General features: G+C 35.1%; 1 protein-coding gene across 1 annotated transcript in view; it reads right to left on the bottom strand.

The window, feature by feature from the left end:
* The window catches only part of TRHDE (thyrotropin releasing hormone degrading enzyme), a 396236-nt gene that overhangs the window by 176761 nt on the left and 191921 nt on the right, over nt 1-27554 (bottom strand). Inside the window, exons 4-5 of the mRNA XM_003832902.6 lie at nt 22312-22466; nt 19062-19175 (exon numbers count right to left, since the gene is read on the bottom strand). Coding sequence (XP_003832950.4) covers nt 19062-19175; nt 22312-22466 — 269 coding nt within the window. The remainder of the gene's footprint in view (nt 1-19061; nt 19176-22311; nt 22467-27554) is intronic.

Below are 27554 nucleotides of genomic sequence, written 5' to 3'. Positions count from 1 at the left end.
GAAAGTAAAAGCTAGTGAAAATAAATGTTGCTTCCATATACCAATGCACTTTAAAAATTAACATTTCAAAATCTCATGTGTAAAATATACTTGTCCAAGACGTTAATTATTTTCTCTTGCAGCCTGTTAAAACAGTCCATTTATACTAAAGCCAATCTTGTGTAAACACACTTACATACAGAAGATATTTTTGAAAAATAATTTTAAAAATAATCACCACTAATGCCTACAATGAAACAAGCACTCTACTGAAAAGTTTGTTTGTTTGCATAACCTTTTATGGAAAGCGGTACATGATCACAAGACTCCAGGCATATCTCTTATTGATATAACACTATTCTGTGATTTTGCATAAGCATTACAAGTAACTGAAATAATGTGTTCCATATGTTATTTCTTTCGGCCATCAACTACATTTCATTCAATGCCAAGCTACAAAATCTCTAAGATGCCTTAATCAGTGCATAAACTTAAAAAGCGATTATATTTTATAAGAATATCTCAGGTGATTTTGTGCCTCTCATAATCCCAGATAACCCTCTGCACAGTTTTTATGAGCTGATATACTCTCGGACATGATGAACACAGAGAAAGTGGGTTAAATTGTGGGTCTGTTCCATGACTAAACCCTTCAGCTGCCTCATGTTTTGTTTTTAACATCCAAGCTGAATGCGTCATGTCTCATTTTATCCAAGATGTGATGCAGCTAAGGGAAAATGCTAAGATAGAACACAAAATGAACTTAATGATATACAACCAAATTATTATTATTCTGCAGACTTACTCAAGAACCTTAAAAATATAGCAATATTGATACAGCAGAAGTTATCAATCAGTCACTCACATTTTCATTAATTATGATAATCCTGGGTCTTATGGAACAATTGTGAATGTGCTTCAAATAATGTCAATCACAGTAATAATTACGAACAGGTTGTCTAATTACACAGCTCATTCTGATTCTCACGGCCCAAAAAATCACTGCAAATAATCTCCATATGCCATGTGCTTTCATATAACCCTTTAAAAATATGCATGTCATTTAGCTTTCATTTATTTTTGAGGATTTCTTTTTTAGTTGCTTAAACTATGAATTGATTGTAAAGTATTCTTTTTAATAAATATTATTGTGTAAATTTAAGGTATACAACATAACATGGGATATAGATAGATAGCAAAATAGTTACTATAGTGAAGCAAATTAACATATCCATCATCTCACAGCTAACCTATTTTTTTTTTTTTTGGTTTTGTGGCAAGAGCAGCTAAAATCGACTCATTTAGCACGAATCACAGACACAGTACAATTTTATTATTTATAGTCCTCATATTGTATCTTAGACCTCTAGACTTGTTCATCCCACGTAACTGTTAATTTGTATCCTCTTAACTACATCTTCCCATTTTTGGACCACCTCTCCACCTGTATCCACTGCTTTCTTCTCTATCTCTATATATTTAAGGGTTTTTTTTTTTTTTTTACAGATTCCACATATTAGTGAAATCACGCAATATTGTTCTTTCTGTGTCTAGCTTATTCACTTAGCATAATTTGTCCCAGACGTATCCATGGTATGACAAATGGCAAGATTTTGTTCTTTTGAACAAAATGTATGTGTGTGTGTATTTACACACAAAATTTCCTCATCGACAAACGCTTAGGCTGTTTCAATATCTTGGCTATTGTGACTAATGCTTCAGTGAACACTGAAGTACAGATATCTTTACAAGACGGTGATTCCATTTCCTTTGGGTATGTATGCAGAAGAGGGATTGCTGGGTCATGTGGTAGTTCTATTTTTAATCATTTAAGAAACTTCCATACTATTTTCCATAATAACTGTATATTCCTACCAAGTGTACAAGACTTTCCTTTTCCCCACAGCTTTTCCAACATTGGTTATCTTTTAACTTTTTGATAATAGTCATCCTAGCAGGTATGCAGTGGTATCTCATGATTTTGATTTGCATTTCTCTGATGACTAACAATGTTGAGCATCTTTTCATATATCTGCTGGCTATTTTGATGTCTCTTTTGGAGACATGTCTATTCTGGTCTTTTGCTCATTTTTCAATTATTTTTTCTACTATTAAGTTGTATATGTTCTTTATATCTTTTGGACATCAATACCTTATCAGATATATGGCTGGCAAACTTTTTTTCCCAATCCATAGGCTGCCATTTTATTTTGTTGTTTCCTTTGCTGTACAGAAGCTTTTTAGTTTGATGTAGTCCCATTTATTTATGTTTTCTTTTGTGGCCTGAGCTTTTGGTGCATCACACCAAGATATCATTGTTAACAACAATGTCCAAGAGTTTTTCCCCTATGTTCTCATCTAAAAGTGTTATAGTTCCAGTTCTTACATTTAGGTCTTATCCATTTTGAGTTGATTTCTATGGATGGTGTAAGACAAGAGTCTCATTTTATTCTTTGACATACGGAAATCTAGCTTTCTCAGCACCATGTATTAAAGACACAATCCTTTTCTCATCGTGTCTTCTTGGTGGCACTGTGAAAAATTACCAGAGCATATATATTTGGATTTATTTCTGGACTCTGTATTCTTTTCCACTGGTCTATGTGTCTAGTTTAATGCCAGTACCACCCTCTTCTGATCATTATATCCTTGTAACATATTTTAAATCAGGAAGTGTGATGTCTCTAGCGTTGTTCTTTTGCTGAAGATTGCCTGGGCTATTCAAGGTTTTTTATGTTTCCATATAAATTTTAGAATTGTTTTCTTCTATTTCTGTGCATAATGCCCTTGGGATTTTGAGAGGAATCATGTTGAATCTGTACATTGCTTTCGGTAATATAGACATTTTAACATATTAATTCTTCACATCCATGAGCATGTGATTTATTTCCATTTATTTGGGTATTCTTTTTTATTTCTGAGTTATCTGTTCAAACTTCTTCACTTTAATTTTTTTGTTTTTTGTTTGAGTCTTCTTTTTTCCTTAATTAGGCTAGCTAAAAGCTTGATGATTTTGTATTTTTTTTTCAAAAAATATCTCTAAGTCTTATTGATTTTTTCTATGATTTTTCCATTCTGTATTTGATTTCTGCTCTGATTTCTATTATTTCTTTTCTCCTGCTAATTTAAGATTTTGTATGGTCTTCTTTTTCTAATTCCTCGAAGTGTAATGTTAGATGATTTATTTTGGAGCTTGATTCTTTTTCAATGTAGGCATTTATTACTATAAAATCCTCCCTTAGAACTGCTTTTGCTGCCTCTCATAGATTTTTGTATGTTTGTTTTCATTGTCATTTGTCTCAGTATATTTTTTAATTTCCTTCGATTTCTTCTTTGCCCCATTGGTTGCTCAGAAGCATGTTGTTTAATTTCCACATATTTGTGAATTTTTCACAATTCTCTTTGTTATTGATTTCTAGTTTCAGACCACTGTGGTCTGAAATGATGCTATCTATGATTTCAATCATCTTAAGTTTTCTAAGACTTGTTTTGTGGCCTTACATATGGTCTATTCTGAACAATGTTCCATGTGTCCTAGAGAAGAATGTATATTCAGCTGCTATTGGATAAAAAGTTCCATATATGTCTACTAGGTTCATTTGGTCAAAAATGCAACTCAAGTACAATATTTCCTTATTGATTTTATATCTGATTGATGTTTCCATTGTTGAAAGTGGGTATTGAAGTCCCTATTATTGTATTGCTATTCATTTCTCCCTTCATGTCCATTAATACATGCTTTATATATTTAGGTGCTCCAGTGTTGGGTGCATACACATTTACAATATTTATATTCTCTTGATTTAACCCCTTTCTCATTAAGTAATAACCATCTTTGCCTCTTTTGATTGTTTGTGATTTGAAGTCTATTTTATCAGATATAAGTATAGCCAGCCCTGCTTTCTTTTGGTTACAATTTACATGGAGTCCTTCCACCCTTTCACTCTCAGCTTGTGTGTCTCCTTAAAGCTTAAGTGAGTCTCTTGTAGGCTGCATCTAGTTGGATCTTGTTTTCTTATACACTCAGCCACTCTATGTCTTTTGATTAAATAATTTAAGCCATTTACAGTCAAGGTTATTATTGATAGGTTACTATTGCCATTTCATTCTTTGTTTTCTGGTTGTTTTATAACTCCTTTGCTTCTTTCTTCCTTTCTTATTATCTACTTTCGTGATTTGAAAATTTTCTGTAATTCTGAGCTTTGTTTGATTCCTTCCTAATTATTGCTTGTGTATCTGCTGAATTTTTTTTTGTTTTGTGGTTGTCATGAGGCTTAAATAAAACATCTTATAATCGTTTTAAGCTGATAACAACTTAACTTCTGTTGCATACAAAAACTCTGAACTTTTACCATCTCCCTTCACAGTTTAGGTTTTTAATGTCACAATTTACATCTTTTTATATGGTGTGTTCCTGGACAACTTTTTGTAGCTTTAATTATTTTTTACTTTTAACCTTCAGACTAAAGATATATTGGATTTATACATCACCGTCACTATGTTGAAGTATTCTGGATCTGACTATACATTTACCTCTACCAGTAGTTTTATACTTTCATACATATTCATGATAGTAATTAGCATTCTTTAATTTCCATTTGAAGAACTTCTTTAAGTATTTCTTGTAAGTATAGTGGTAATATATTCATTTAGCTTTTGCTTGTCTGAGGAATACTTTATTTCTCCTTAGTTTCTGAAGGACAAAATTGCTGGGTATAGTATTCTTGTCTAAAAGGGTTTTTATTTTCTTTCAGTACTTTGAAAATATCATCCCGTTCTTTCCTGGCCTGTAAGATATCTGCTGAGAAATACACTGATAGTCTAATGGAGGTCTCCTTATATGTGACTATGCTGTTCTCTTCCTGCTTTTAAAATATTCTCTGTCTTTCACTATTGACAGCATGATCAAAAAGGTCCATGGAGAATACATCTTTTAGTTGTTTCTGTTTGGGGACTGTTTGGGGACTATTGACAACATCACTTCCAAGACTTAGGAATTTTCAGCAATTATTTCATTAAATAAGCCTTCTCTTTCTTTTTCTGTCTCTTTTCCTCTGAAAATTGCATAATATGAATATTTCTTTACTTAATGGTGTCCTATAAATCCCATTGACTATCTACACAGTTTTTAATTTTGTAAAAAAAAAAAAGTTCTGACAATCATTTCGAAAGACTTATCTTCAAGATTCTTCCTTCTTTTTGTTCTAGTCTGCAGCTGAAGCTCTTCAGTGTATTTTTTATTTATAGCTGAACTCTACAGCTCCATAAATTTGATTTGTTTCTTTTTTAATATCTATCTCTTCTTGTTTAACTCCTCACTCAGATAATGAATTGCTTTCCTGATTTCATTGTCTATTTGTATTCTTTTTGTATGTTGTTGAGTTTCCCTAAGATTATTATGTTAAATTCCTTTTTAGGCAATTTGTAAATTTCCATTTCTTTGCAGGTTAGTTACTGAAGAATTATTATGTCCTTTGATAGAGTCAGGTTTCCTTGCTTTTTCATGTTTCTTGTGTCCCTGCATGTATGTTTGCATACTTAGTGGTGCAGTCACTTATTCTAAGCTAAGAGTGGCTTTTGGAGGCTAATACTTTCACCTGCAGATGGACATATATATGGGTGTCAGTTGGGCAGGGTGAAGTTGCTCTGGTTCCATGTGGGTGCAGTGGTGTAGTCTCTGTCTAGCTTCTTCAGTTGTTATCTACATTAGCAATAATTGTGGTACCTCAGTGGTCTTGGCTGCAGGAATTTGTGGAAGTGATGGTGGCTGCATAGGTTATTAGTGCAAGGGCTTTAGGGATCCTTCTCTTCTTATCTTCCCTACAGTAGGAGTCTTATCTGAGGGGATCTCTCTTGGTGTCATGTCTGACATGGCCCACAGGCACGTGGCACTTGGAGTCAAAGCACAGGTGATCAGAGAAACTGTGAAGACAGGTTTCTGGGATCAGGGTCTTGTAAAACTATTATAGCACCTGGGACTTGAGGTGCAGCTTCACTTTCCAAGGTATGAGTAGATGCAGTTCTCCCACTAAGCTAAGAACTGTTGCTCTGAGGTACATCCCAGCAACCTGGACCCAGGGAATTGGGGTGTGGCTGTAGTTTTGATCCTAAGGGTCAAGGCACAGTATTGACATGTCTCTGGGGGAGAATAGGTTCTCCAGAGGCTAAGGCCTCCTGGAGCAGGATACAGCAGCAATGCAGGACCTGGAACCAACAAAACACAGTGGGGTATGAGGTACCACACAGTGGTGACTGTAGACCCTGAGATGATGGAACTAAGATGTATGGGTTCTGTGACACCAGGTGCAGCAGCAGCAAGTACCCAGAAATAGCAAGATGCCAATATGGCTTGGGAGCTGAAGGGTGGGAAGCAGTGCAGCAATGACCACTCCCCATAGAGGTGGGACATCTTAGAATCTCAAGCAGGGCACCTACTCAGCCTGGAGGTCAAGACAGTACAGCTCAGCCAAAGCTCTGATTCTCCAGGATACAAGATGTTATATCTTCTCAGCCCCATAAAATGTGGCTACATGGGTCAACAGAGCCTCTGCATCCCTTTGTATGGGGCAGGACTCCGAGTTAGCTGTGTCATTGGGGGTGAAACTGCGCTGGTATTCCTGAGACTTGGCTCCCCAGGGACAGGATGCTGCCTCACCTGTAGAATGGGGAGGGGCCAACTGCTCTGGTGTGGCAGAGGCCCCTGATGTCCCTCAGCTGTGGTGCCAGAGGCGTGACTGCTCTGGTGTGCAGGAGGCCAGAGGTCCCCAGGGGCTGGAGTGCTACTTCAGCTCAGCTCTAAGAGGTGGGTGCACCAGCTGCTGGAATGCAGAGGCTGGAGCAGTTCCAAAGTAGCTTGCCTCTAGGAGGTAAGGAATAGCAGCAGATCAGCTCAGGAATGGCATGCTACCAGGTGGGCATATTGCAGGGGCAGCAAAGTCTCAGGGATGGAAGGGTACAATGACTACTCACCCCTGGAGCAGGACACACTCTAATAGTGGCTCTGATTCAAGGTGGCACAGCACAGTAGCAACTTGAGCCATGGGGATGGGGAAAAGCCACACTCCTTCTCTGGGTGTAGCTCAGCGTGTGGACTCTGGAGAGCTTCTTCACCTGGGCTCAGAGCCTACGAAGACTGAAGGAGTCTCTAGTAGCAAAAACCGCAGCATCCATGGTGGTGATCGAGGCTACCTGGGTCCTCTTGCTTACCTTTTCTCTGCAGGAAGAAGTCCCTCCTGGTTCTGAGTTGATCCCAACTCAGGGAATGGGGTGACGGAGGCAATGAATTTCCTTCCCTTCCCTATGTAGCCATCCTGAGTTTCTGTGCTCTACTAGATTTCTGCTGTTTCTTTGCTGTTCTATGGAGCTCTCTTTTAGTTATTTTGGTCAAAATGTAGTTATTTCTTTGTTGTCTGGGGACTTTTCTTGTGGGGGAAAAGAGCACTAAAAACTTCTTCTTGGCCATCTTGCTGACAACCAACCTTTAGGATTTGTTGCCACCTTTTCCTGTTTCCTCAAAACATTTATCCAATATAGTTTCATATATATTCTAATTTCAATGTCTTCTTTTGTTCAATGAATGCGTTCCTAATAGCAACAGAGAAACTCTTATAATCTTTCATAAGTGATCTTGACATTTGTTAACATTCATTTCATAATTTTCTGTTAATTTTTGGCCAGACTTGTATTGCTGAACATCTCATATATGCTACACTTTTAAATAAATGCTGAGAAATGATGGTGAAACAAACAGTCTCTAATCTGATAAAGCATATATCATTAGTGGGGAATACTTGCTTTCTCTTCTTTGCTAGTTAACATGAACATTCCCATTCTTCTAGAAAATGTCACTTCAGGATCCTGTCCATAGATTTTAAGTTTCTAAGAGATAATACTTCCTTCACCTTTTCAAGAATTTTATACCTACTTTGGTGGTAAGAATATTTTCCTGCATGCTAAATTTTTTAACAATCTGATAGGACATTTCAACAAAATCAAATTGGCTAATCTTTTTTCATACTTATCCATTCATTTTGCACATTAGTCATAAGGAATCTCCAATATTTTGCAGACACTTGAGAGAATTAAGGCATTTTAATATTTGACAAAATGTAATTCAGAGCATTTTTAAATGTATATGACTAATTTTCTTAAACAGATTATATTTCTGTTTAAATTTCTAATGGAAACTGTCTCATACCATTCAGGTTTGGAACAATTCCAAGGATGAGCTAATCGACTCCCAGAAGTTATTAACATGGTGATGAATTTGTTATTTTAATTTATAAAATAAATAGCCATACAACTGATCTTAATTCTGTAACAAAATTATTAATTTTTATTAATTGATCAATAGATTTTATAAAACAAACCATTTTTGTACTTTACTTTCAATGTGATATGAATTGTCAATCTATCGAATAACCTAGTCTGATAAAACCTTAACATTTGTCAGATAATAAGAAGTCTTTATATTTCCAATGAAACTAAAAAGCATTTTTTGAAATTTGAAAATTTTGATAACCCAGAGCAAACAACTCCAGAACATATAGAGTACGAAGAGCCCAGAAAGTTAATCAATTAAGAACCTATCATATAAAACTGCATTTCAAAGTAAACTATTATATTTATAAACTGATTGTATAATTAGTAGAGAAAAGCTTTGCTCTTCAGAATGTAAAATCTGAACTTGCAATCCATTTATAAAGTATAAAAATGTTAAAATATGATTACACTGCAGGTAATATTATTATACTTAAGTACCTAATAATAACAAAAATATTGGTTAAAAATGATAGTAAGAATATAAATTTCTTTAATTCTTAAAACTAGTCTGTGATATAAACAACATGGGGATTTCATACATATTTTGAAGCTGGATAAACAAGATCACACAGCTATTAAGTAGCAGACAGCCAAAAATTTAATTCATGGGATAGGTAGAAAAAGGAATTGAACTTCATTCTAGCTAACTGTAAAGTAGCATTCATTACTCTAACTCTAATAAAGATAATCTAACTAAATTGGTAAAATAGGTCTGTGAGACTTAGAGGGCATTGATGTTCCATACTTATTTGAGTGTCTCCCATCCCTGACTGAGAAACCAGCCAAAAAAAAGCGGGGGGGGGGGGTGCATACAGTAAGTGTTTACTAAATGAAAGAAGAAAGAGAACAAGTCAATGCAGATTAATCCTGGTAAATATTTGGTCAGTGAAGAGCCCAAATATGCCAGCAAAATACTTAGCAATAAATAGAAAATACTATCTTGTTGCAGAAAGCCAAATTATTTTTAGGCCTGGTAAGTTATATGTCCTGTCATCTCTCTAAAGAAGCCAACAATTTCAAGAAAAGTTCCCTGTTTTAAAACTAGGGCAACAAATTTGTTTATAGTTTTTTTAGTTTTTCATTAGTCATCACCAATAGTGTATCATGATTCAAGTGCTTCAAATTGCACCAGTCATGCGAATAGTTAGGAACAGAATGTAATTAATGCCAAATTTTCCTCTGAAGGGGCAATCGATCTAAACTTGTCTTTAATCAGGAAACTTATAAAATAAACAATATTTAGATGAAAATATTCCACCATACTACCACCACTGCCACTACAATCAAAAGAACAGAAATCTGCTTTTTAAGTAACCTATCTTGCAAGCAAAGCTGTGATATTTAGGGAAAGAAGCAAGACTTAAAAGCATAACTTACCTGAGCAGAAAGATACTCAAAAATCTAATGAAATGGCCATTGTAACTAGGTTAATCTGAGCAAACATTACAAAATATGTTTAAGCCATGTAATATAAAAAAAAATAGGTAGCTAAATGTTCTGATTATTCTATGATTTTGCTAATCCTCTGAAACTTACCATGCCCAATTTTATTTTTCAAATATATCTATGAATTAGAACAACCTGATTGAGGTGATGGCTCTGTATTTTTGAGCTGCTCTGTAAAAAAGCGACTTCTGACAGAAGTATATCGGTCAGCTAAGAACCAATAAAAAAAAAAAATTCCTAAATTTATCAACATCTATTAACTGAAGCCACCAAGCAAAAGATAAATACAAAGTACACAAAAAACTGATAGATACCAATTGCATATTATCATGAGATTTATTCCATAGAAATTAGCACAAGTGGCTCATTTTAGGTGCTTGACAATTCTCTGATGGAAATAAATAGAATGAATGAACTATATGAGTGAATAGAATGAGAGAAAATGTAGCAGCAATACATCAAACTAATTTATATAAAATTACTGACCTAATATACCATTAACAGCACTTAAGAAGGGCCGCACTGAACTATAAATAAAATCTGAAGAAGAAAAACTAAAATGATTAACGGAATTAATTGGACACAGGTGTTTTTGAAGTGGGTGCTAAGGGGAGAAAAGCATTCCCATGTATCTTCGTCTTTAATGACGTATATGACACAAACTGACAAAAATAAGACTGTAATCAGTGGAATTTAATTTCATCAATCCTAGGAAAAGGTACAAAGCTAAAGACAACAATTTTCAAAGGGAGCGCACTCAAGTTTGTGAATGGTATATCCACAGAAGTTATTCAGCTCAGTGTCAAAACATGTTCCAGCAAAAATATCTTTTGAATTAATGGTTGAGAAGAGCTGCCTGAATGGCAGAACTGAACAGTGATCTAGCCAATATAATACTCTTCAGACTCAAAAAAAAAAAAAAAGACTTTAGAGAAATTTGACATTCTCCAGGTACTGACAGGTCTTACTCTATTTCACAGTGAATTAATATATGTAAAGTGTTCAGAGGTACAAAGTAAATGCTACATGAGTCTTTACTATTAAAACGGATAAAGGAGTAACTGAGGCAAAATCTTCATCAACCTCAAATTATCCTTTTTTTTTTTTTAACTTTCTCTTCACAGGAGGCTCTTTTCTATTTTTCTGGTGTTTTTTTTTTTTTTTTATTCTATCACTTGAACTCACTACTTTCATTTCTGGCATCCTTGTCTAGGAATATCTTGAACAGTATTAAAGTAACCTTGATAAAAAGAAAAAAGAAAACTCCCATAAAGTGTTATGGACTGAGACAATCACTCCTTGCTTAGAAATGAGTTGTGTTCTAATGTCTTTTAAAACATATAGCTGTCTGGTTAAGGATGATTAATAATTAGAAAATTAATGAATTTTTCTTTGGTTGCCCTCTGAGTCCCCAGTTTTTAGTTTTGGCTATGTTCATGCTAGAGGCTTTGCAAGGCAAATTCATTTTACCTGGGGAAATGCTGAATAATAGCAGATGTTGAACATTCATATATTAAAAGAGAATAACGTTTTTACCAGGAGTGGTGAGAAGGAGAGATAAAATAGTGGTCTAATATGCTATGACCACTATTATATATTTGAGAATAATAATATCTAAGAAGACATTTTGTCATTTTGGTATAATTTTTGGCATTATCAATTTTTTGGTTTATCAAGTGGTGTCTGACAGTTTTTTAGCAAACTGGAATATTCTGCTTACAAACTGCTCTTACTTGAAAAGAGAATGAATAAGTTCATTTTCCCCTCGGTATTTCTAGATATGAGAAAGGATGGCCTTGCGTTATTGTTAGACTCCAGGTTTAGTAAGTGTTTTCTTCTTAGAAAGCATGTAATGCTGTAAAGTTACCAGTTGGTTTTGAAACTCCTACAAAAATGTAAAAGGACCTTGACACTATGCAAATCCCAACACAGTGCTCAGAAGAAATACTTTATTCCATAGGGAATACTCATTCATTTTAAATCTCTAGGTTTAAAGTATACAAGACCTGAAACCATCTTTCTGAGCTAAATGACTTTGCTTTAACAATCATCCTTTAAAAAATGCTCACCATCACTGGCCATCAGAGAAATGCAAATCAAAACCACAATGAGATACCATCTCACACCAGTTAGAATGGCAATCATTAAAAAGTCAGGAAACAACAGGTGCTGGAGAGGATGTGGAGAAATAGGAACACTTTTATACTGTTGGTGGGACTGTAAACTAGTTCAACCATTGTGGAAGTCAGTGTGGCGATTCCTCAGGGATCTAGAACTAGAAATACCATTTGACCCAGCCATCCCATTACTGGGTATATACCCAAAGGACTATAAATCATGCTACTATGAAGACACATGCACACGTATGTTTATTGCGGCACTATTCACAATAGCAAAGACTTGGAACCAACACAAATGTCCAACAATGACAGACTGGATTAAGAAAATGTGGCACATATACACCATGGAATACTATGCAGCCATAAAAAAGGATGAGTTCACGTCCTTTGTAGGGACATGGATGAAATTGGAAATCATCATTCTCAGTAAACTATCACAAGGACAAAAAACCAAACACCGCATGTTCTCACTCATAGGTGGGAATTGAACAATGAGAACACATGGACACAGGAAGGGGAACATCACACTCTGGGGACTGTTGTGGGGTGGGGGGAGGAGGGAGGGATAGCATTAGGAGATATACCTAATGCTAAATGACGAGTTAATGGGTGCAGCACACCAGCATGGCACATGTATACGTATGTAACTAACCTGCACATTGTGCACATGTACCCTAAAACTTAAAGTATAATAATAATAAAATAAAAATTAAAAAAAAAAACCAAAAACATCATCCTTTAAAAACATGTATAATTTTTTTTAATCTTCAGCTTTATTTTAAATTTTAAAAATTCATATAGGAAAGGATGTGAGGTAATGTGACTAACACACCTTCCAGATACTTACCTGAGTAGATAGAAATATATGTTAATCTACAGTGAATATACATGAATACTAATGAATTATGCTTGTTTTATCTTCCTTTTCTAAAGATATCTTACTTAGTAAAAGCTGGTCTTCCATTTGAAGCAATGAAAGAAACAGATTTTCATTTCCTGAAACTTAACACATCTTTATAACATTGAGGCTCTTCAAAAGCTTCTATTTCCCAAGCAACTGTGAATCCAAAGTCTTGATTTTTATATAAGAACTACAAGTGCAAACAAAATGAAAACATGTATATATTATATATTCTTCAGTTGTAGTATTATACTCAAAAATGTATCTGTGCTACACAATTTCTACATCAGTTAATATACTTCAACAATTAACAAAGATTGTCCAGCCTTACTCATTCATCTTTCTAACAGATGTTCTTAACATGGCCAATGCCATGTTAACCAGTGCCACAACAAGACATTCTGAAATGCACAGAATTAGTCCTAAAATGAGAAAAAAATGTAAATATAGGTTGTTATTGCATTAGCCTCAGTGAAAGCTAGTTTAACCTGTTAGTGTAACAGGTAAAGCTCTCATTTTAACTGTTTTTTTTTTTTTTTTTTTTTTTTTTTTTGCTAAAAAAAATATTAATATCTATTCAGTCTCCACTGGTTAGATTCCAGTGTCAGGCCTGCTTAACTCTGACATTCTTTTTGAATTATCTGAATACATACACACTTAGAGTTCTAGTTTAATTCTCAATGCATGGGGCATATGCACATTAGGATTCCTCAAGCATATACTCAGTGTACAACTACAGCACAGGAGATATTTTGCTTTAATGGCATTAGCTGCTGCTCTCATTGCCGCTCTTATATCCTCCTTGTAGTTTCTTTGTCTTTGCTATAGGCCCATTATCCACCAATGCCAAAATCTTCCCTAACTGCCAATGCCAGGAGAAAAGCAAACCTTTCTCCCGTAACAGGGAGCTGCAGGTCCCCAGTTCCTCTTAAATGGAAAAACATGTTTCTATTCTTTAAAAAGACGTTTATATTTTCAGTAAGTAATAAAGTTTGCTTGCTGAGCAAATCGGCTATATTTCAGTTAGTCAATGATTTTCTCAACTTCTGTTGAGTAAAAATAAAATAGCCTTAAAAAGCAGGAGGGAACAGAGAAAGGAAAACGCAGTCAGAGAAGAGGTCCATTTCAAAGACTGGGATTCCATGAGACCCAAACAGGCATGCTTTCCACTTCCTTATGGTCTCTCAATGTAAATGTCACTTTTAAGCAACTGAACAGGATCAAAAAGACCAAAAGCCCTTGGGTCCAGCCCTAAGAAGCCTTTAAATTTCTCACATTCACTGGGTATCAGTCATTTGAGAATAAAATATCAATAAATTAAAACATTTGGATCACCTTCTAGTTTATTACTTCGGAGGAATTATTTTGCAGACTGAACTTCAGTTGCATTAATAATTATCTTTATGCCCAGGTATGTGTCCTTACAAAAATTAAGAGAAAATTTCCAGTCTGCTGACTTTATCAAAGTATAACTTATAATGTTTTTGGTGTGTGAGGCTCTTTACCTTCCCAATTTCTTTAATGAAAGAACATACACTCATGTTTAATGATTCTCATTATAGAAGCATTTTCTTGTAATGCTATATTCAGGAACCTGAAGGAGTCACCTAGAATATAGACCACACAAATTATAATGAAACCTATGCACTATGCACAGGGGATATGACTTGACCTGCATCGGCACCAGATCTTTAAAATAAGGAGTTCTCCATTGCAGTATTTTAATAAGCAACTTTTTGCTGTATTAAAATTTTAACATAAACTTTTTTCAAATTAAAATGATCAAGAGTTGTTGAAGAACAGTTACTGTGCTGTGTCAGTCCTTCCTTTTATCTCTTTTGAGGAAACACAATAAGATTTAATATGATTGCCGTCAATGGCATACTGTAACTTAATCCATCCAATAATGTTGTCACTAACAGCCAACTTTGATAAAATAACATCAAGCAAAAAGACTATTCATGCCATGAATCCTGTTTGAAATGTGTCTTCAGCCCTAAGCTGAGGAGGTCGTTTCTAATGATCTTGACACTTCTCTTTGATGAATGAAACATTATCTAAGGCTTATGTTCCTATGGAATAGTCCACATTGCCAGTATAGATAAGAATTTATTTGGTGAGACTCAATCTAGATACCAAGTTTATTTTGTACGTATAAATAATTGGTATAAGCCTAAGAAGCCAAAATGGATTACTAGGGTTGGAAATGTTAGCTTATCTATACAAAAAATCAATGTACTTTTCTAATAGAGCACTCATTTTCCCAGGCCCATGATGCCTACTTACATTTGTAGAGTGGTTCATACATTTCAAAGACCTCATAAGTTATTTTGTCTTCAAAAAAATTATGTGGACTTACTAAGTCAGTATAATTCTCCCATTTTCAAATGATAAGGATGAGTTAGAAAGGGGAAATGCCTTCCTTGAAATCTGAGCTTCTTATTTCCAATCTATACCCCGACTTGTATCATACTTCCTGTAAAACCCCATATCTATAAAATGGTAAAGTTGATTAGTTTGCTAGAGGACAAAATTATCACAAAATGCTTATTGTGATAATTTTATCATATGTAGTATTCCTTAATTCTATTATCAGAAACTGGCTCTGAAAACACACATACATACAACCTAAGATTTTACTAACAGTTAAGCGAAGTATACTGGCCTAAGTCAGAACAAGAACCTCCTTAACAACACTATGTAATTCTAGGCTTCTTTATTGCTAGTCCATGGAAGGTAGATTGCCATAGTATCTCTCTAGCAGATAAAATTGTTTTTCAGTGTTTGAGCCTTGATGCCTAAAAAAACACTGTTTTTGAGATTAATGGCAAAAGAGGTCAACTTCCTGAATTTCTTTACTCCTGACATGAGCCTGACTTCTGGTTTTTCTATTACAGGCTCAGGTGTAGTGAACCTTAAGCCATGCACTTACAGGCAAGCTTTTACGCATATCACAATAGTATGAGTTACTGCTGACACAGCCGTTACTCTGGTTCTTTTGAGTATTTCTTTCACTCTTTTGCTGATGCCATTATGAAAATTCGTGCTGGCACAGCCTTCAAGGCACTTAATATCCTCTCTTATTTATGTGGCTATCTTATTCTTAATTGTTTGCAAAGAAGGTATTAATTATATATGGAGGGGCAATTTGTTTATAGAGTTTCTACTTGTAGGTTTTCTGGATTTATATTGAGCTATCTCACAAACTAAAAAGCAAAAGCAATCAAATAGCAGAAAGCTTTTTAAATCTATATAACCTAAACACAAAAACATATCATGACCTGTAATCCCAGCACTTTGGCAGGCTGTCGCAGGTGGATGACCTAAGGTCAGGAGTTCGAGAGCAGCCTGGCCAATACAGTGAAACCTTGTCTCTGCAAAAAATACAAAAATTAGCCCGGCGTGGTGGCTCACACCTGTAATCCCAGCTACTTGGGAGGCTGAGGCATGAGAAGCACTTGAACCTGTGAGGCAGAGATTGCAGTGAGCCAAGATCGTGCCACTGCATTCCAGCCTGGGCCACAAAGTGAGACTCTGTCTCAAAAAAACACAAAAACAAAAACAAAAACAACCCATCATAATAAGACTTGTTTCTTCTCACTATTGACTGTGTAATTAAATGTGATGGAGTTTATTATTTCATTTTTTACTTTAATAGGATGAGTTTTCTGTGACACCGTAATTGTTCCGTCGTTAGTTTTCATTTCTTAATTATTAAATATGGATTTAGAAGTAATCAAATCTTATATCTGACTCACCTCAAGGTTTTTATACTCCTAATGCATGGTCTGTGTTTAATTAAGAACGAAGTCTCAGTTGTCTTATTTACACTCTGTGTTCATTTTCAATACCTCTAAAAAATATTTTCCAGAATTCCTATATTTACAATGTAACTGATAAAATGATGAAGAAATATGAAAAGTCATTCAAAGACAAAATTTGGAATGAGGATACTGAAACTGAAGATATATTACCATGCTAAAACAATCAGAATCTGTCACTTTTCACCCCATGTATAATTCTGTTGACTACTTTTAAATCTAAGATGCATTTTTCATAATGGTGAATAGAAAGAATTTTATCACAGGTATCTGAATGAGCTAAAAAAAGCAATACCTATGCATAACACATCACTTGTAATAAGGACATCTTTTAATATTGAAACATAATGAAATTATAAATCAGGAATAATCCACAGTATAATAAAAATTAAATGAGAAATTTAAACAAAGTTGGTGGAAAGTCATCAAAAACCAAAAGATACTTTTGGAAATGTTTCAGTTACCGTAAACATTTACATTTTAAAATTACATGTTTTTTTAAAGAATACTTCCAATAATATAACGTTGTATTGCTGATTTTTCTTCAATGTCATTTAAAGGCATTGTTAATTAATTTGAATGCCAAAATAAAACACTTCAATTAAGATACTAAAATTATGTTATACATATATAAATGCCTAGGCACATAAATCAAATAAACTTATCTTGTAGATTTGTGCAAATGAGTCATGTTGCCTTCATAAAATATCAGTAAAATTGCATGAAAATAATTAAAACACATTGATATGGTACTACTATCTTCACATTTTTGTTAAAGTAATTTCATTATTTTTCTCAGCAGGAGTCGTTTAAATTTATGTTGGAGAAGTTATATGATGACTTACAGATGCTTTCATATTTTACGTTGGTTTACGTGTTCTTCAAATTATACTTGGAACAATAACAGACAAGTAGATAACTACCTATTACTACTTTAGAACATCAAAAGAGAGCAGTATAAAATATTTTTGGAAGCAACCGATCCACTGACAGATGAATGGAGGAAGAAAATGTGGTGTATACATGCAAGAGAATACTATTCTGCCTTTAAAAAAGAAAGAAATTCTGCCATTTGTAACAACATGAGTGAACTTGGTACATCATACCAAGCGAGATAAAATAGACAAATACTACATAATTCCACTTCTATAAGAAATCTAAAATAGTCAAATTCACAGAAGCAGAGAATAAAATGGTGGTTGCCAGAGGCTTGGGGGAGGAGGAAACAAGGATGTATTAGGCAAAGTGTACAAAGCTTCAGTCATGCAAGATGAATAAGTCCTAGAGATCTACTATAGAGCACAATGTGTATATTCAATAATTCTGCATCACACACCTGAAAACTTCTTGAAGGGCAGATCTTATGTTGTGTTCTTATCACCAAATAACAATAAGTAAAGAAGATAGGAAGAAAATTTTGGAGGTGATGAATATGTTTATGGCATAGACTGTGGTGACCATTTGTTTTATGAATGTACACTTATCTCCAAACTCATCAAGTTGCATACATTAAATATGTACAGCATTTTGTATGTCAATCTTGCCTCAATAAAGTGCTTTAAAAGGATATATACATATATGTATGTGTATATATATGTACGTATATATATGTATGTGTGTGTGTATATATATATGTGTGTGTGTATATATATATAATCGCCTACGCTATGTCACAAATAAAAGTTGAGCTTTTGGAAGTTGATAAGTATTGGTACATTGCAATTTTTACTTAATTTAATAGTACCACTTAAAATAAATTTAAATTTGAATTTCAGAACAACATATATATACCCCTGGTTCTATTTAATAATCACACTGTCACATATTGATCAGTGAAAGCTTATATAAAATGAAAAACTGATATAAAAAGACATATAGCAAAACTACACCCTCCCTCTACTTTTTCTTATAGGATGCCCTATAACAGCACAGCTTAAGGCACAAAAACCTTTGTTCAAGTTCTGACATTCCTAAAGTATAGGTATAATATGAATAACTTCATATATAAAATTAATGACCTCTTATTAAGTCATTTAATCCTAAAATACATATATCTACAACAATAATACATCGTATCTTTTAGGTATTTTTTGTGTTTTATCTCATGAATGAGATGTCAAGTCCTCATTTTTCTGTTTGATATATTCTGTATAAAAATATTATTAATTACTCTTGACTTCTTTATTTTAAAGGACAATTTGCCTTTACTATAAAATACTACAATTGAAAATATTTCTGTTTAGGTAAATTGTGGCATTTTGAAGCAAATGAATAGCAAATCAGATTATATAGTTCCTAATAAGTAAAAGATGACTCTTTAAGAATACTAACATTTCAATTTTTGGTTACACTTTATTGATACATTTTCATGCATCAGTTGGTATTTTTAGTCATCTCTAAGGATGGTATAAGCCTAATGTAACACTAGATCGGCCTTTTACTAAAAGTTTCAAATAATTCAAGTGCACTTACCATGTTCCAGCCAGGATAGAGGTAGTCTGTACCAACAAATTCAAAGTAGTGAGCAAACCCTTCCTTCAGCCACACGTCTTCCCACCACACAGGCGTCACAAGGTCACCAAACCACTGCAGTAACAAAATTAATGGTCATCGAATAAAATAAAATCTATCCCCAAACTATTTTATCTAAAATTACATGTATTAAACTATGATTATTATAACTGGAATTCATTCCCCAATTGATTTTGTGATCTTAAAATGTGTTGTGGCAAAACTGTATTGATTTATTTGAGTACTTGGGTGACACTAGATTTTTTATACATGCTTTCAGAGAAGAACAAAAAAGAATAATCAATGAACACAAAAGAATATTTGACTTGGAGAAGAAAGGGCTCAGGAGAGAAAAACTGATGAGAGCTGTCTTCAAATATTTGAAGACCTATTATGTAGATTAGGAAAGGCTTGTTTCTTGTGACCCTACAAGGGACAAACCAGGACTAATGAATGGAAATTAGCATGGGTAAATGTCTGCTGAAAACGCAGAAAACCCTCTAACAGACTGAGATGGCCAAAGATGGGAAAATACTGCCTTGAAAGGTAGTGAGCAGTTCATCACAGGAGGTATGTAAGCATCACCCTCTAGTGGCAGAGGCTATTCAGAGAAGATATTTGCTGATTGATAAAACTAAGGGTTTTTGAGGTCCCTCACCCTTGACTCTCCATGATTCTATTATAATAAGGATTTAAACCAAAAAAAAATTCTCTAAGATGCCTTCATGAAAAATAATGTAATTTTAACAGGTGTTTTGATTAGATCATGATGTATTATTCTGAAACTTGCTTAGTTCAGGTAAACGTTAAAGGAATTCTTTTCTTATTAAAAAGCAAAAAATACATTATATGCCAGGAGCTAGCCTAAAGACGAGATTCAGTGAAGAAAAGTTAGATAATGTTCCTCCTCATGCAGCTGACATTTTATTGTAGAGGTAGGGGGGATGAGGGGAGGTAGACGATAAAAAAATAAATAAGCAAATGAACAACGCAATTTCAGATCCTAACAAACTGCTACAGGAATGAGGGAGGAACTGCTTTACATTGTAAAAGCAAAAACATTCTCTCTAAGCAAGTGACATTTGAGCTCAGACTTCCATGATAAGGGACAGCCAGCCATGAGAAATTCTTGGGAAGGAGAATTCCAGGGAGATGTAATTAACCCTTAATGTGAAGACTCTAAGTGGGAATGAGCTATTTAAGCAACAGAAGAAAGACCTGTGCGGCTGGAACATAGTGGACCAGGAGGAGGAAAGCGTGAAAGAGTCCAGAAAGGCAGACAAGTACCAGATCATGTACGGCTTTAGGAGCCACATTAACAAGCTTGGCTGACAGTTTCAATAGTAACAGTAAAGTATCTGTTCTTCAAGAGGATCTCTCACTGAAATACAAATAAAAACAGCTCTCAGTATGTTGAGGACCACAAAGTAAATGTTTAACTTTTAATAATTTTTTAAATAAAAAATGCATGTTTCTCCTTTAACTTGAAATCCTATCTTCAGAATTGTGACAACAAATAGGTGGGAAGGAAAGGTAACATAGAAATTAATTGGTTAATGACAACGGAAATTATTTTAAGTGTTTCTCCTAGCTTCTGGTTCATTATTCCATAGTAAGTGGCCTACAAATACTAAGCTATAACAAGAAAGTAACTTAGAATATGAAACAAATGAAATCCAGTTCTCCGAACAATTACACATTATCGGTGCGCTTTCACTTCAACAGAACTATATATCTAACTTGTCATTTATAGGAGCATTCAAAAAGGAAACTGCTTTTGTCTCAAATAATTACATGATATTCGGTGAAAACCATCCTCTTTAGTACAGACTAGGAGCCCCAGTCATCTCTGCAAAGGATCCCCCTTAAGCCTGAGATGAGGAACACACCTCAGAGATCTGGTCAACAAGGCAGATACAAACATCAAATATCTTACAGGTTCGGTGCAAAAAACTGACATTTAGGGGCCAGGCACGGTGGCTCATGCCTGTAATCCCAGCACTTTGGGGGTGGATCACCTGAGGTCAGGAAGTTCGAGACCAGCCTAGCCAAGACGGTGAAACCCCGTCTCTACTAAAAATATAAAAAATTAGCTGGGCATGGTGTGGGCACCTGTAGTCCCAGCTACTTGGGAAGCTGAGGCAGGAGAATCACTTGAACCTGGGAGGCGAAGACTGCAGTGAGCCAAGATTGCACCACTGCACTCCAGCCTGGGTGACAGAGTGAGACTCAGTCCCAAAAAAAAAAAAAAAAAAAAAAAAATTGACATTTACATAAACGGTCGTCTGACCCGGATCACTTCATCATTAAGTCAGTATTCATTTATCAGCATTTAACTGTTTACCTTCTTTCACTGACGGCATTTTTCACATCACTCTTTCCTTAGTTTTTTCAGCTTCTAACAAGGTGTGGGTTTTATAATTTACTGAAATCACACTGTATCACAATGAGATATCTGGTGTTATAAGTTTAAAGCTCCATAAATACTGGTAACCAGGACAGGTATCACTTTCTATTGGCATGGACGTCTATTTTCAGTGATTTTTTTCCACTAAAATTAAGATTCACATAAGCACTGCGAAATCTAATACCTTCCATTCATTGTGAGAAAATGCATAAAATCAAAATGAAATTAATTTTATCTTAGCTTCACTACAAAGTTGGCAAATTTACATATGAATTTCTAAACATGCCAAGACAAAAAATATCAATCATTTGAGAACAAAGAGTCTATGGCTGAGTTAGTGAAAGACTTCCTAAGTGTCTATGTGGTGGGAAAAGGGGAATAACAAATTGATTTCAGTCAAAGCAAATTTTGACACATACACAAAACTCAGCTGCATCTTGCAGCGATGCAATAAATCATTGCCATCACTGCACTTACCATATATACACACTAATAATCACAAGAAAATAAAGCAAGGTTGATAACTGACCAGATAGGGGCTCCAAAGAGGCTGCTGGGTGGCAGTGCCATCTCACTCTTCAACTAAATGGAATGACAGTTACTTACTCAATATGATCAGTGTGTTTGTTTTTGTTTATTCTATGATTGCAGAAAAATGACATATCTTCCAGAAAGAACTACACAGTGCTCCATATAAAATTAAAACTTCTTTGGGAGGATAATAATTTAGCTCTTAATGTAGGTATTCAAAATCATTCTCAGTAGCTTTCACATTATACTTACACCTGATTCTTTTTCTCATACCTGGTGACATATCTCATGAACAATGACCATGGTGACATCCAGCAAATAAGAAATAGATGAAACACTGGGATCCAGCAGTATTCTTTGTTCCACAAAAATACTTAGTCCCCAGTTCTCCATAGCAGCATACGGATGCTTAGGCACAGCTAAAAGATCTAGAAATAAAATAAAACAGTTCCAAAGGCTTTAACAAAGACACCAGATTCTGAATTTATATCCTAAAAAGTGTCCAGAAATCCTAATTATAAGGAATACTTGATTTTACTTAGTGATTTTTTTAGCAAATTAAACTACTTGCCATTTTTACATGACAGCAGAAATATAGGCTATCACTGCAAATGCTGGTCATATCCATTCATCACAGTTCATTTTCAAGCCCAGGGCTATAGGTAGCTGGAAGTATCAGTGCCATTATTGATGGGCCCATCCTAATAAATTTCATAAGTCAAGGAAACCACATGCAGCAGGAACCTACAGAGGCAAAGGCGTTGTGCCTTCTAATGAAAATATATTTGACTCAATGCAGTAAATACTATATTCTTACATTTACCTCAATATTGTATAAGAGAAAACATTTTATATCTGTTTTAAAATGTGATGTTTTCTAATTGCTTAAATTCTAGTGTATTTTTTCAGTTATGTTAAAAGAAATATGTTACATGAAATATATCTTACAGGGAAAGCTCTGATAGTGGATATAATGGAAAAAAATATTATTGAGGGGACCCACAGGCTCTGGTCTGGCTCTGTCACCAACTGGCTATGCGACATCAGTAAATCACTTAATTTCTTAAGACCACAATTCCCTCACCTATGAAATAAGGTCATTAGCCTTAATTATCTCTAAAATGCCTTCCAGCTCCAAATATCTATGATTAGATGACTCTAAGATCTGTGCTTATTTTAAAAGGTCATAGAGGTGTTATCAACTTCTGGTTATGGTGACACAAAGAGTTCATGCTTCGATGTACTCCCTCTGCTCCAGAGACATAGTGATGATAAATCAAATATTAAAAGGGAAAACTAAAAAACATCTCCAGGCTTAAAAATAAACCTCTCCCTGGACCAGAAATGGTACAGAAATGCAAAGTGGTGATTGCATGTGAAGCCACAGGCCTGCTGGGCACTGGCTCCAGCAACAGGCAGCGGCGGCTGGGAATTGGCCCTGGCAGATCCTTCCAAAGCCAAAAGGACCTAAGCCACGCTGACTACTTAATGCCAGGGATTGAGGTAGGGCACACATGCTCATGAAAACAGATTTAAAATAGCTAGCGCTCCTTGCTTCCTGGGAAAGTCAGTAAGTGGCAGGGTAGAAATTTGCACCCAGCAGCCTGGTTCCAGCACCTGTGCTTTTAATCATAATGCCAAGCATAGTGTTTACAGTCTCTGACCCAGAAGTTCTACTTCTTGATATAACCCTGGGTTAACTCCCTACGATGCAACAGAAAATTGTACAAGAATGTTCGCTATGGTATTGTTTGTACAGGTGAAAAGAGAAAATTAAGAGCTTTTAAACAAAGGACAAAGAAACAGAAATACGTATATAAAGGAATATTACACAGCAATCAAAACAATTGATCTCACCACTAGATTCTAACACTGCATACATCAACATGGACAATCTGAGAAAGACAATGTCGAGGAAATAAGTGAAGAGCAAAATGACCCTATAATAACATCTACTATTTAAAAACAAGTAGAATAACACCATGTGTTGTAGATGGTTACTTATACATGAACACGTGCATAGAGACAGTAATGGCAAGATGCACACACAAACACACACATATAGCAATGATAAACATTAAAGTCAGGATCATGATTGCTTCATGGAAGAATGGAGGGGAAAAGGATGGAAGACAGTCACACAGTGAATTAAATAGTGATGTTTTTAATAATAATATTTCACTGTTAGTGGTATGGGTACTGATTATAATATTACTGATTCTTTCCCATATGCTTTAAATATTTCAAAATAAGAGAAAGAATAAAATAGTCAACAGTCTTATAATAAGGTTGATTTTTCTTTATTCCTGACTTTAAAAAATATCTTCTCAGCATTGGTTGTGGGTATTTGTTGTTGTTTTTGTTTGTTTGAGATGGAGTCTCGCTCTGTCGCCCAGGCCAGAGTGCAGTGGTGCGATTTCGGCTCACTGCAACCTCCGCCTCCCGGGTTCAAGCGATTCTGTTGCCTCAGCCTCCCAAGTAGCTGGGATTATAGGCACGCGCCACCATGCCCAGCTAATTTTTGTATTTTTAGTAGAGATGGGGTTTCACCATATTGTCCAGGCTGGTCTTGAACTCCTGACCTCGTGATCCACCCACCTCGGCCTCCCAAAGTGCTAGGATTACAGGCCTGAGCCATCGCGCCTGGCTGGTTGTGGTCTTAAGTCTGAAATACATATTAAAATAAGTCAAATATGACCCCATCTTCCGCTACATTTTAGACTCAGCATAAGTGCATAACAGCTATAACACGAAAAAAAGGGAAATATGAGCAAATAGTTGAAGAATTAAGAGTGCTAAGAGAGAGAAAAAACAAATCTGATTGGGGAGGTTTTCAAAGAGATGGTACTTAAGTTGGACTTCAAAAGGTAAATAGGGAATTGAACAATGAGAACACATGGACCCAGGAAGGGGAACATCGTATACCAGGGCCTGTTGTGGGGTGGGGGGAGTGGGGAGGGATAGCATTAGGAGATATACCTAATGTTAAATGACAAGTTAATGTGTGCAGCACACCAACATGGCACATGTATACATATGTAACAAACCTGCACGTTGTGCACATGTACCCTAAAACTTAAAGTATAATAATAAAAAAAGGTAAATAGGATATCAACGGGCAGAAACAGGTAATCTATGCATTCATATATACAACAAATACTCATTGAGCATCTCCTTTGCTCAATATAGACGCAGTTTTGCCTTGTTCTGCAAGCTCCTTGCTCTCTATCGTCATGGTGCTTACATGCATATGTGAGCGTGTGCAGGACGTCAATTAACAAGTAATAAATGAATGAGAAAATTAGTAAATGATAAAAACTACAAAGAAAATGTAACAGAGTAAGATAGTGATTGATTGATGGGGTGGGTGTGGTGTGGTCAAGGCAGCCCTCTCTAAGGTAGTCACATTTCATCTGAGATGTGAATAATGGTAGAGGCTAGCTTGTTTGAAATCAGAAGTGCATTCTAAGAGACGACAACAAATGCAAAGGCCCTAAGGTGAAAATGAGAGAAATATGCTTGACAAAGAAGGTTGATGTGGCTGAAATACATAAAGAGGAGGAACATAGATCAGAGAACTGGTATGAATTGTAAGTTCATAACCAATAGATATTCTTTTATATAAGATTTTACCTTAACACCTTGTCTAAATATGAACAAACCAGATAACAGGACCACAGTGTGTCAACTTTGTCACCGGTAGATGGCAACAACAGTAGCAGGCCTGGTGTCACTTACTTGTAGCAACATGTGACTAATGAACAAGCCTTCTGACCCAAGCCTGTGACAAAGTAGAGGCAATTCCATAAGCTGTAGTCCTCCAGAAGCCAAGAGTAGTCGGTCGTCAAGGCTAAGCTAGCATATCAAGCCACACATTGGGATTTGGATTGGCTCAAATAGCACAGGAAGAAGACTCTATACATATGAACCAGGTGCAGTCTAGGAGTTTGGAATAAAGAGGAAGGCAGACTTGGGGGCAGTCGTCAGAGAGCAAAAGCCTGACTAACAGCATAAGCAGATATGGTGTGGAAACAATTGGAGGCCGGTGATAAAGATATCAGGCACTGGTGACCTAAGCAGGCAGCTGGTTACATACTGGTATCGAAAGGTATGAGGTCACAAAAGTCAGGCCTGGGTAACAAGATTACAGATCAACCAAACAAGGACTCTTCAGCAAATGGAGCCAGAGCCAAATTAAAATCATTAAAGAACAGAGTAAAACAGATCAGTAGTAGAGGACAGCTTCTTATATACACACAGGTTTTATAATAAATATGAGGAACCATGATTATAAACGGCAGAGTAGGGAAAAAATAAAGAAAACATTGTATGCTACTAACCTTATAACCGTGTATTGAAGCAACTTAGATTTTGTTGAAACAACTATGGAGAAGTATTTTTAATTGTGGCTCTGTTCTATGTCTTCACAACTTAAGGAATCTTATATGATAGGTTTATAATTTAAGAGCACCTATATCAAGCATATATCTACACAAACATTTGTACACAAATATTCATAAAAGCCTATTTCCAGTAGCTAAAAACTAGGAACAACTCAAATGTCCATCAATAGGTGAATAAAGTATGGTATATCCATGCAACAAAATACTACTCAGCAATAAAAAGAAATGAACTATGGTTACAGTCCACAACATGGTTGAATCTCAAAACAGTTATATGGAGTAAAAAAAGAAGAAAGCTATATCTACTCTATGATTCATGCCATTTATGTAAAATTCCAGAAAATGCAAACTAATCTATAGAGTCAGAAAGCACATCAGAGGTTGCCTGGGGACAAAGATGGGAGGAGTTAGAAGATAGCGATGGGAAACTTTTGGGAGTGATGAATATGTTCATTATGGTGATAATTTCCTGTGTGTATACATGTGTTAAGGCACCAAATTGCATACTTTAAATATGGACAGCTTACTGTACATTACTGTACCTGAATGAAGCTAATAAAAAAAAAAGCAAGCTCAGTAACAAAAATATTCTTTTGTTTACTTAAGGCAGATAACATTAATTCACAATGAATTAAATTATTTTAATTTTTGCAAAAGAAATTTGTTATGAGACTATACCCATTAAAATGTATACCCATAACTCCTTCATATGCCTTGAAAACAGAAGAAAATTCAAATGTTTCAGAATCTAATTTACTTGGAAATTCAAAGAAAATGCTTGATAAAATTATGCATAGTAGTCTGCTTCCAATTAAATAGTATAGTACAAAAAACTATAGACAGATATGAAATAATTCATATAATACTAGTGAATGTGATAACATAAATTAACAAAAATCTGACTTGCTCTACTTGTTTGCCTCCTACTCACCCTCAATGCACTATAATTTGCCTTCTATTCTTAACACTATCCTGAAACAGCTCTGAATAACTAAATTCACAACTCTCATGGACACTTCCCAGAATTCATCATTTTTTTGGCATTGCTGACAATTATCATATGGTAGGCTAGTGTCTATAATAACAGAATATCCATGTTTTTCCTCCACTTCT

This window comes from Pan paniscus, chromosome 10 (genome assembly GCF_029289425.2).
Source record: "Pan paniscus chromosome 10, NHGRI_mPanPan1-v2.0_pri, whole genome shotgun sequence".
In the NCBI taxonomy this organism is placed as follows: domain Eukaryota; kingdom Metazoa; phylum Chordata; class Mammalia; order Primates; family Hominidae; genus Pan; species Pan paniscus.
This window is presented reverse-complemented; position numbering and strand designations above follow the sequence as displayed.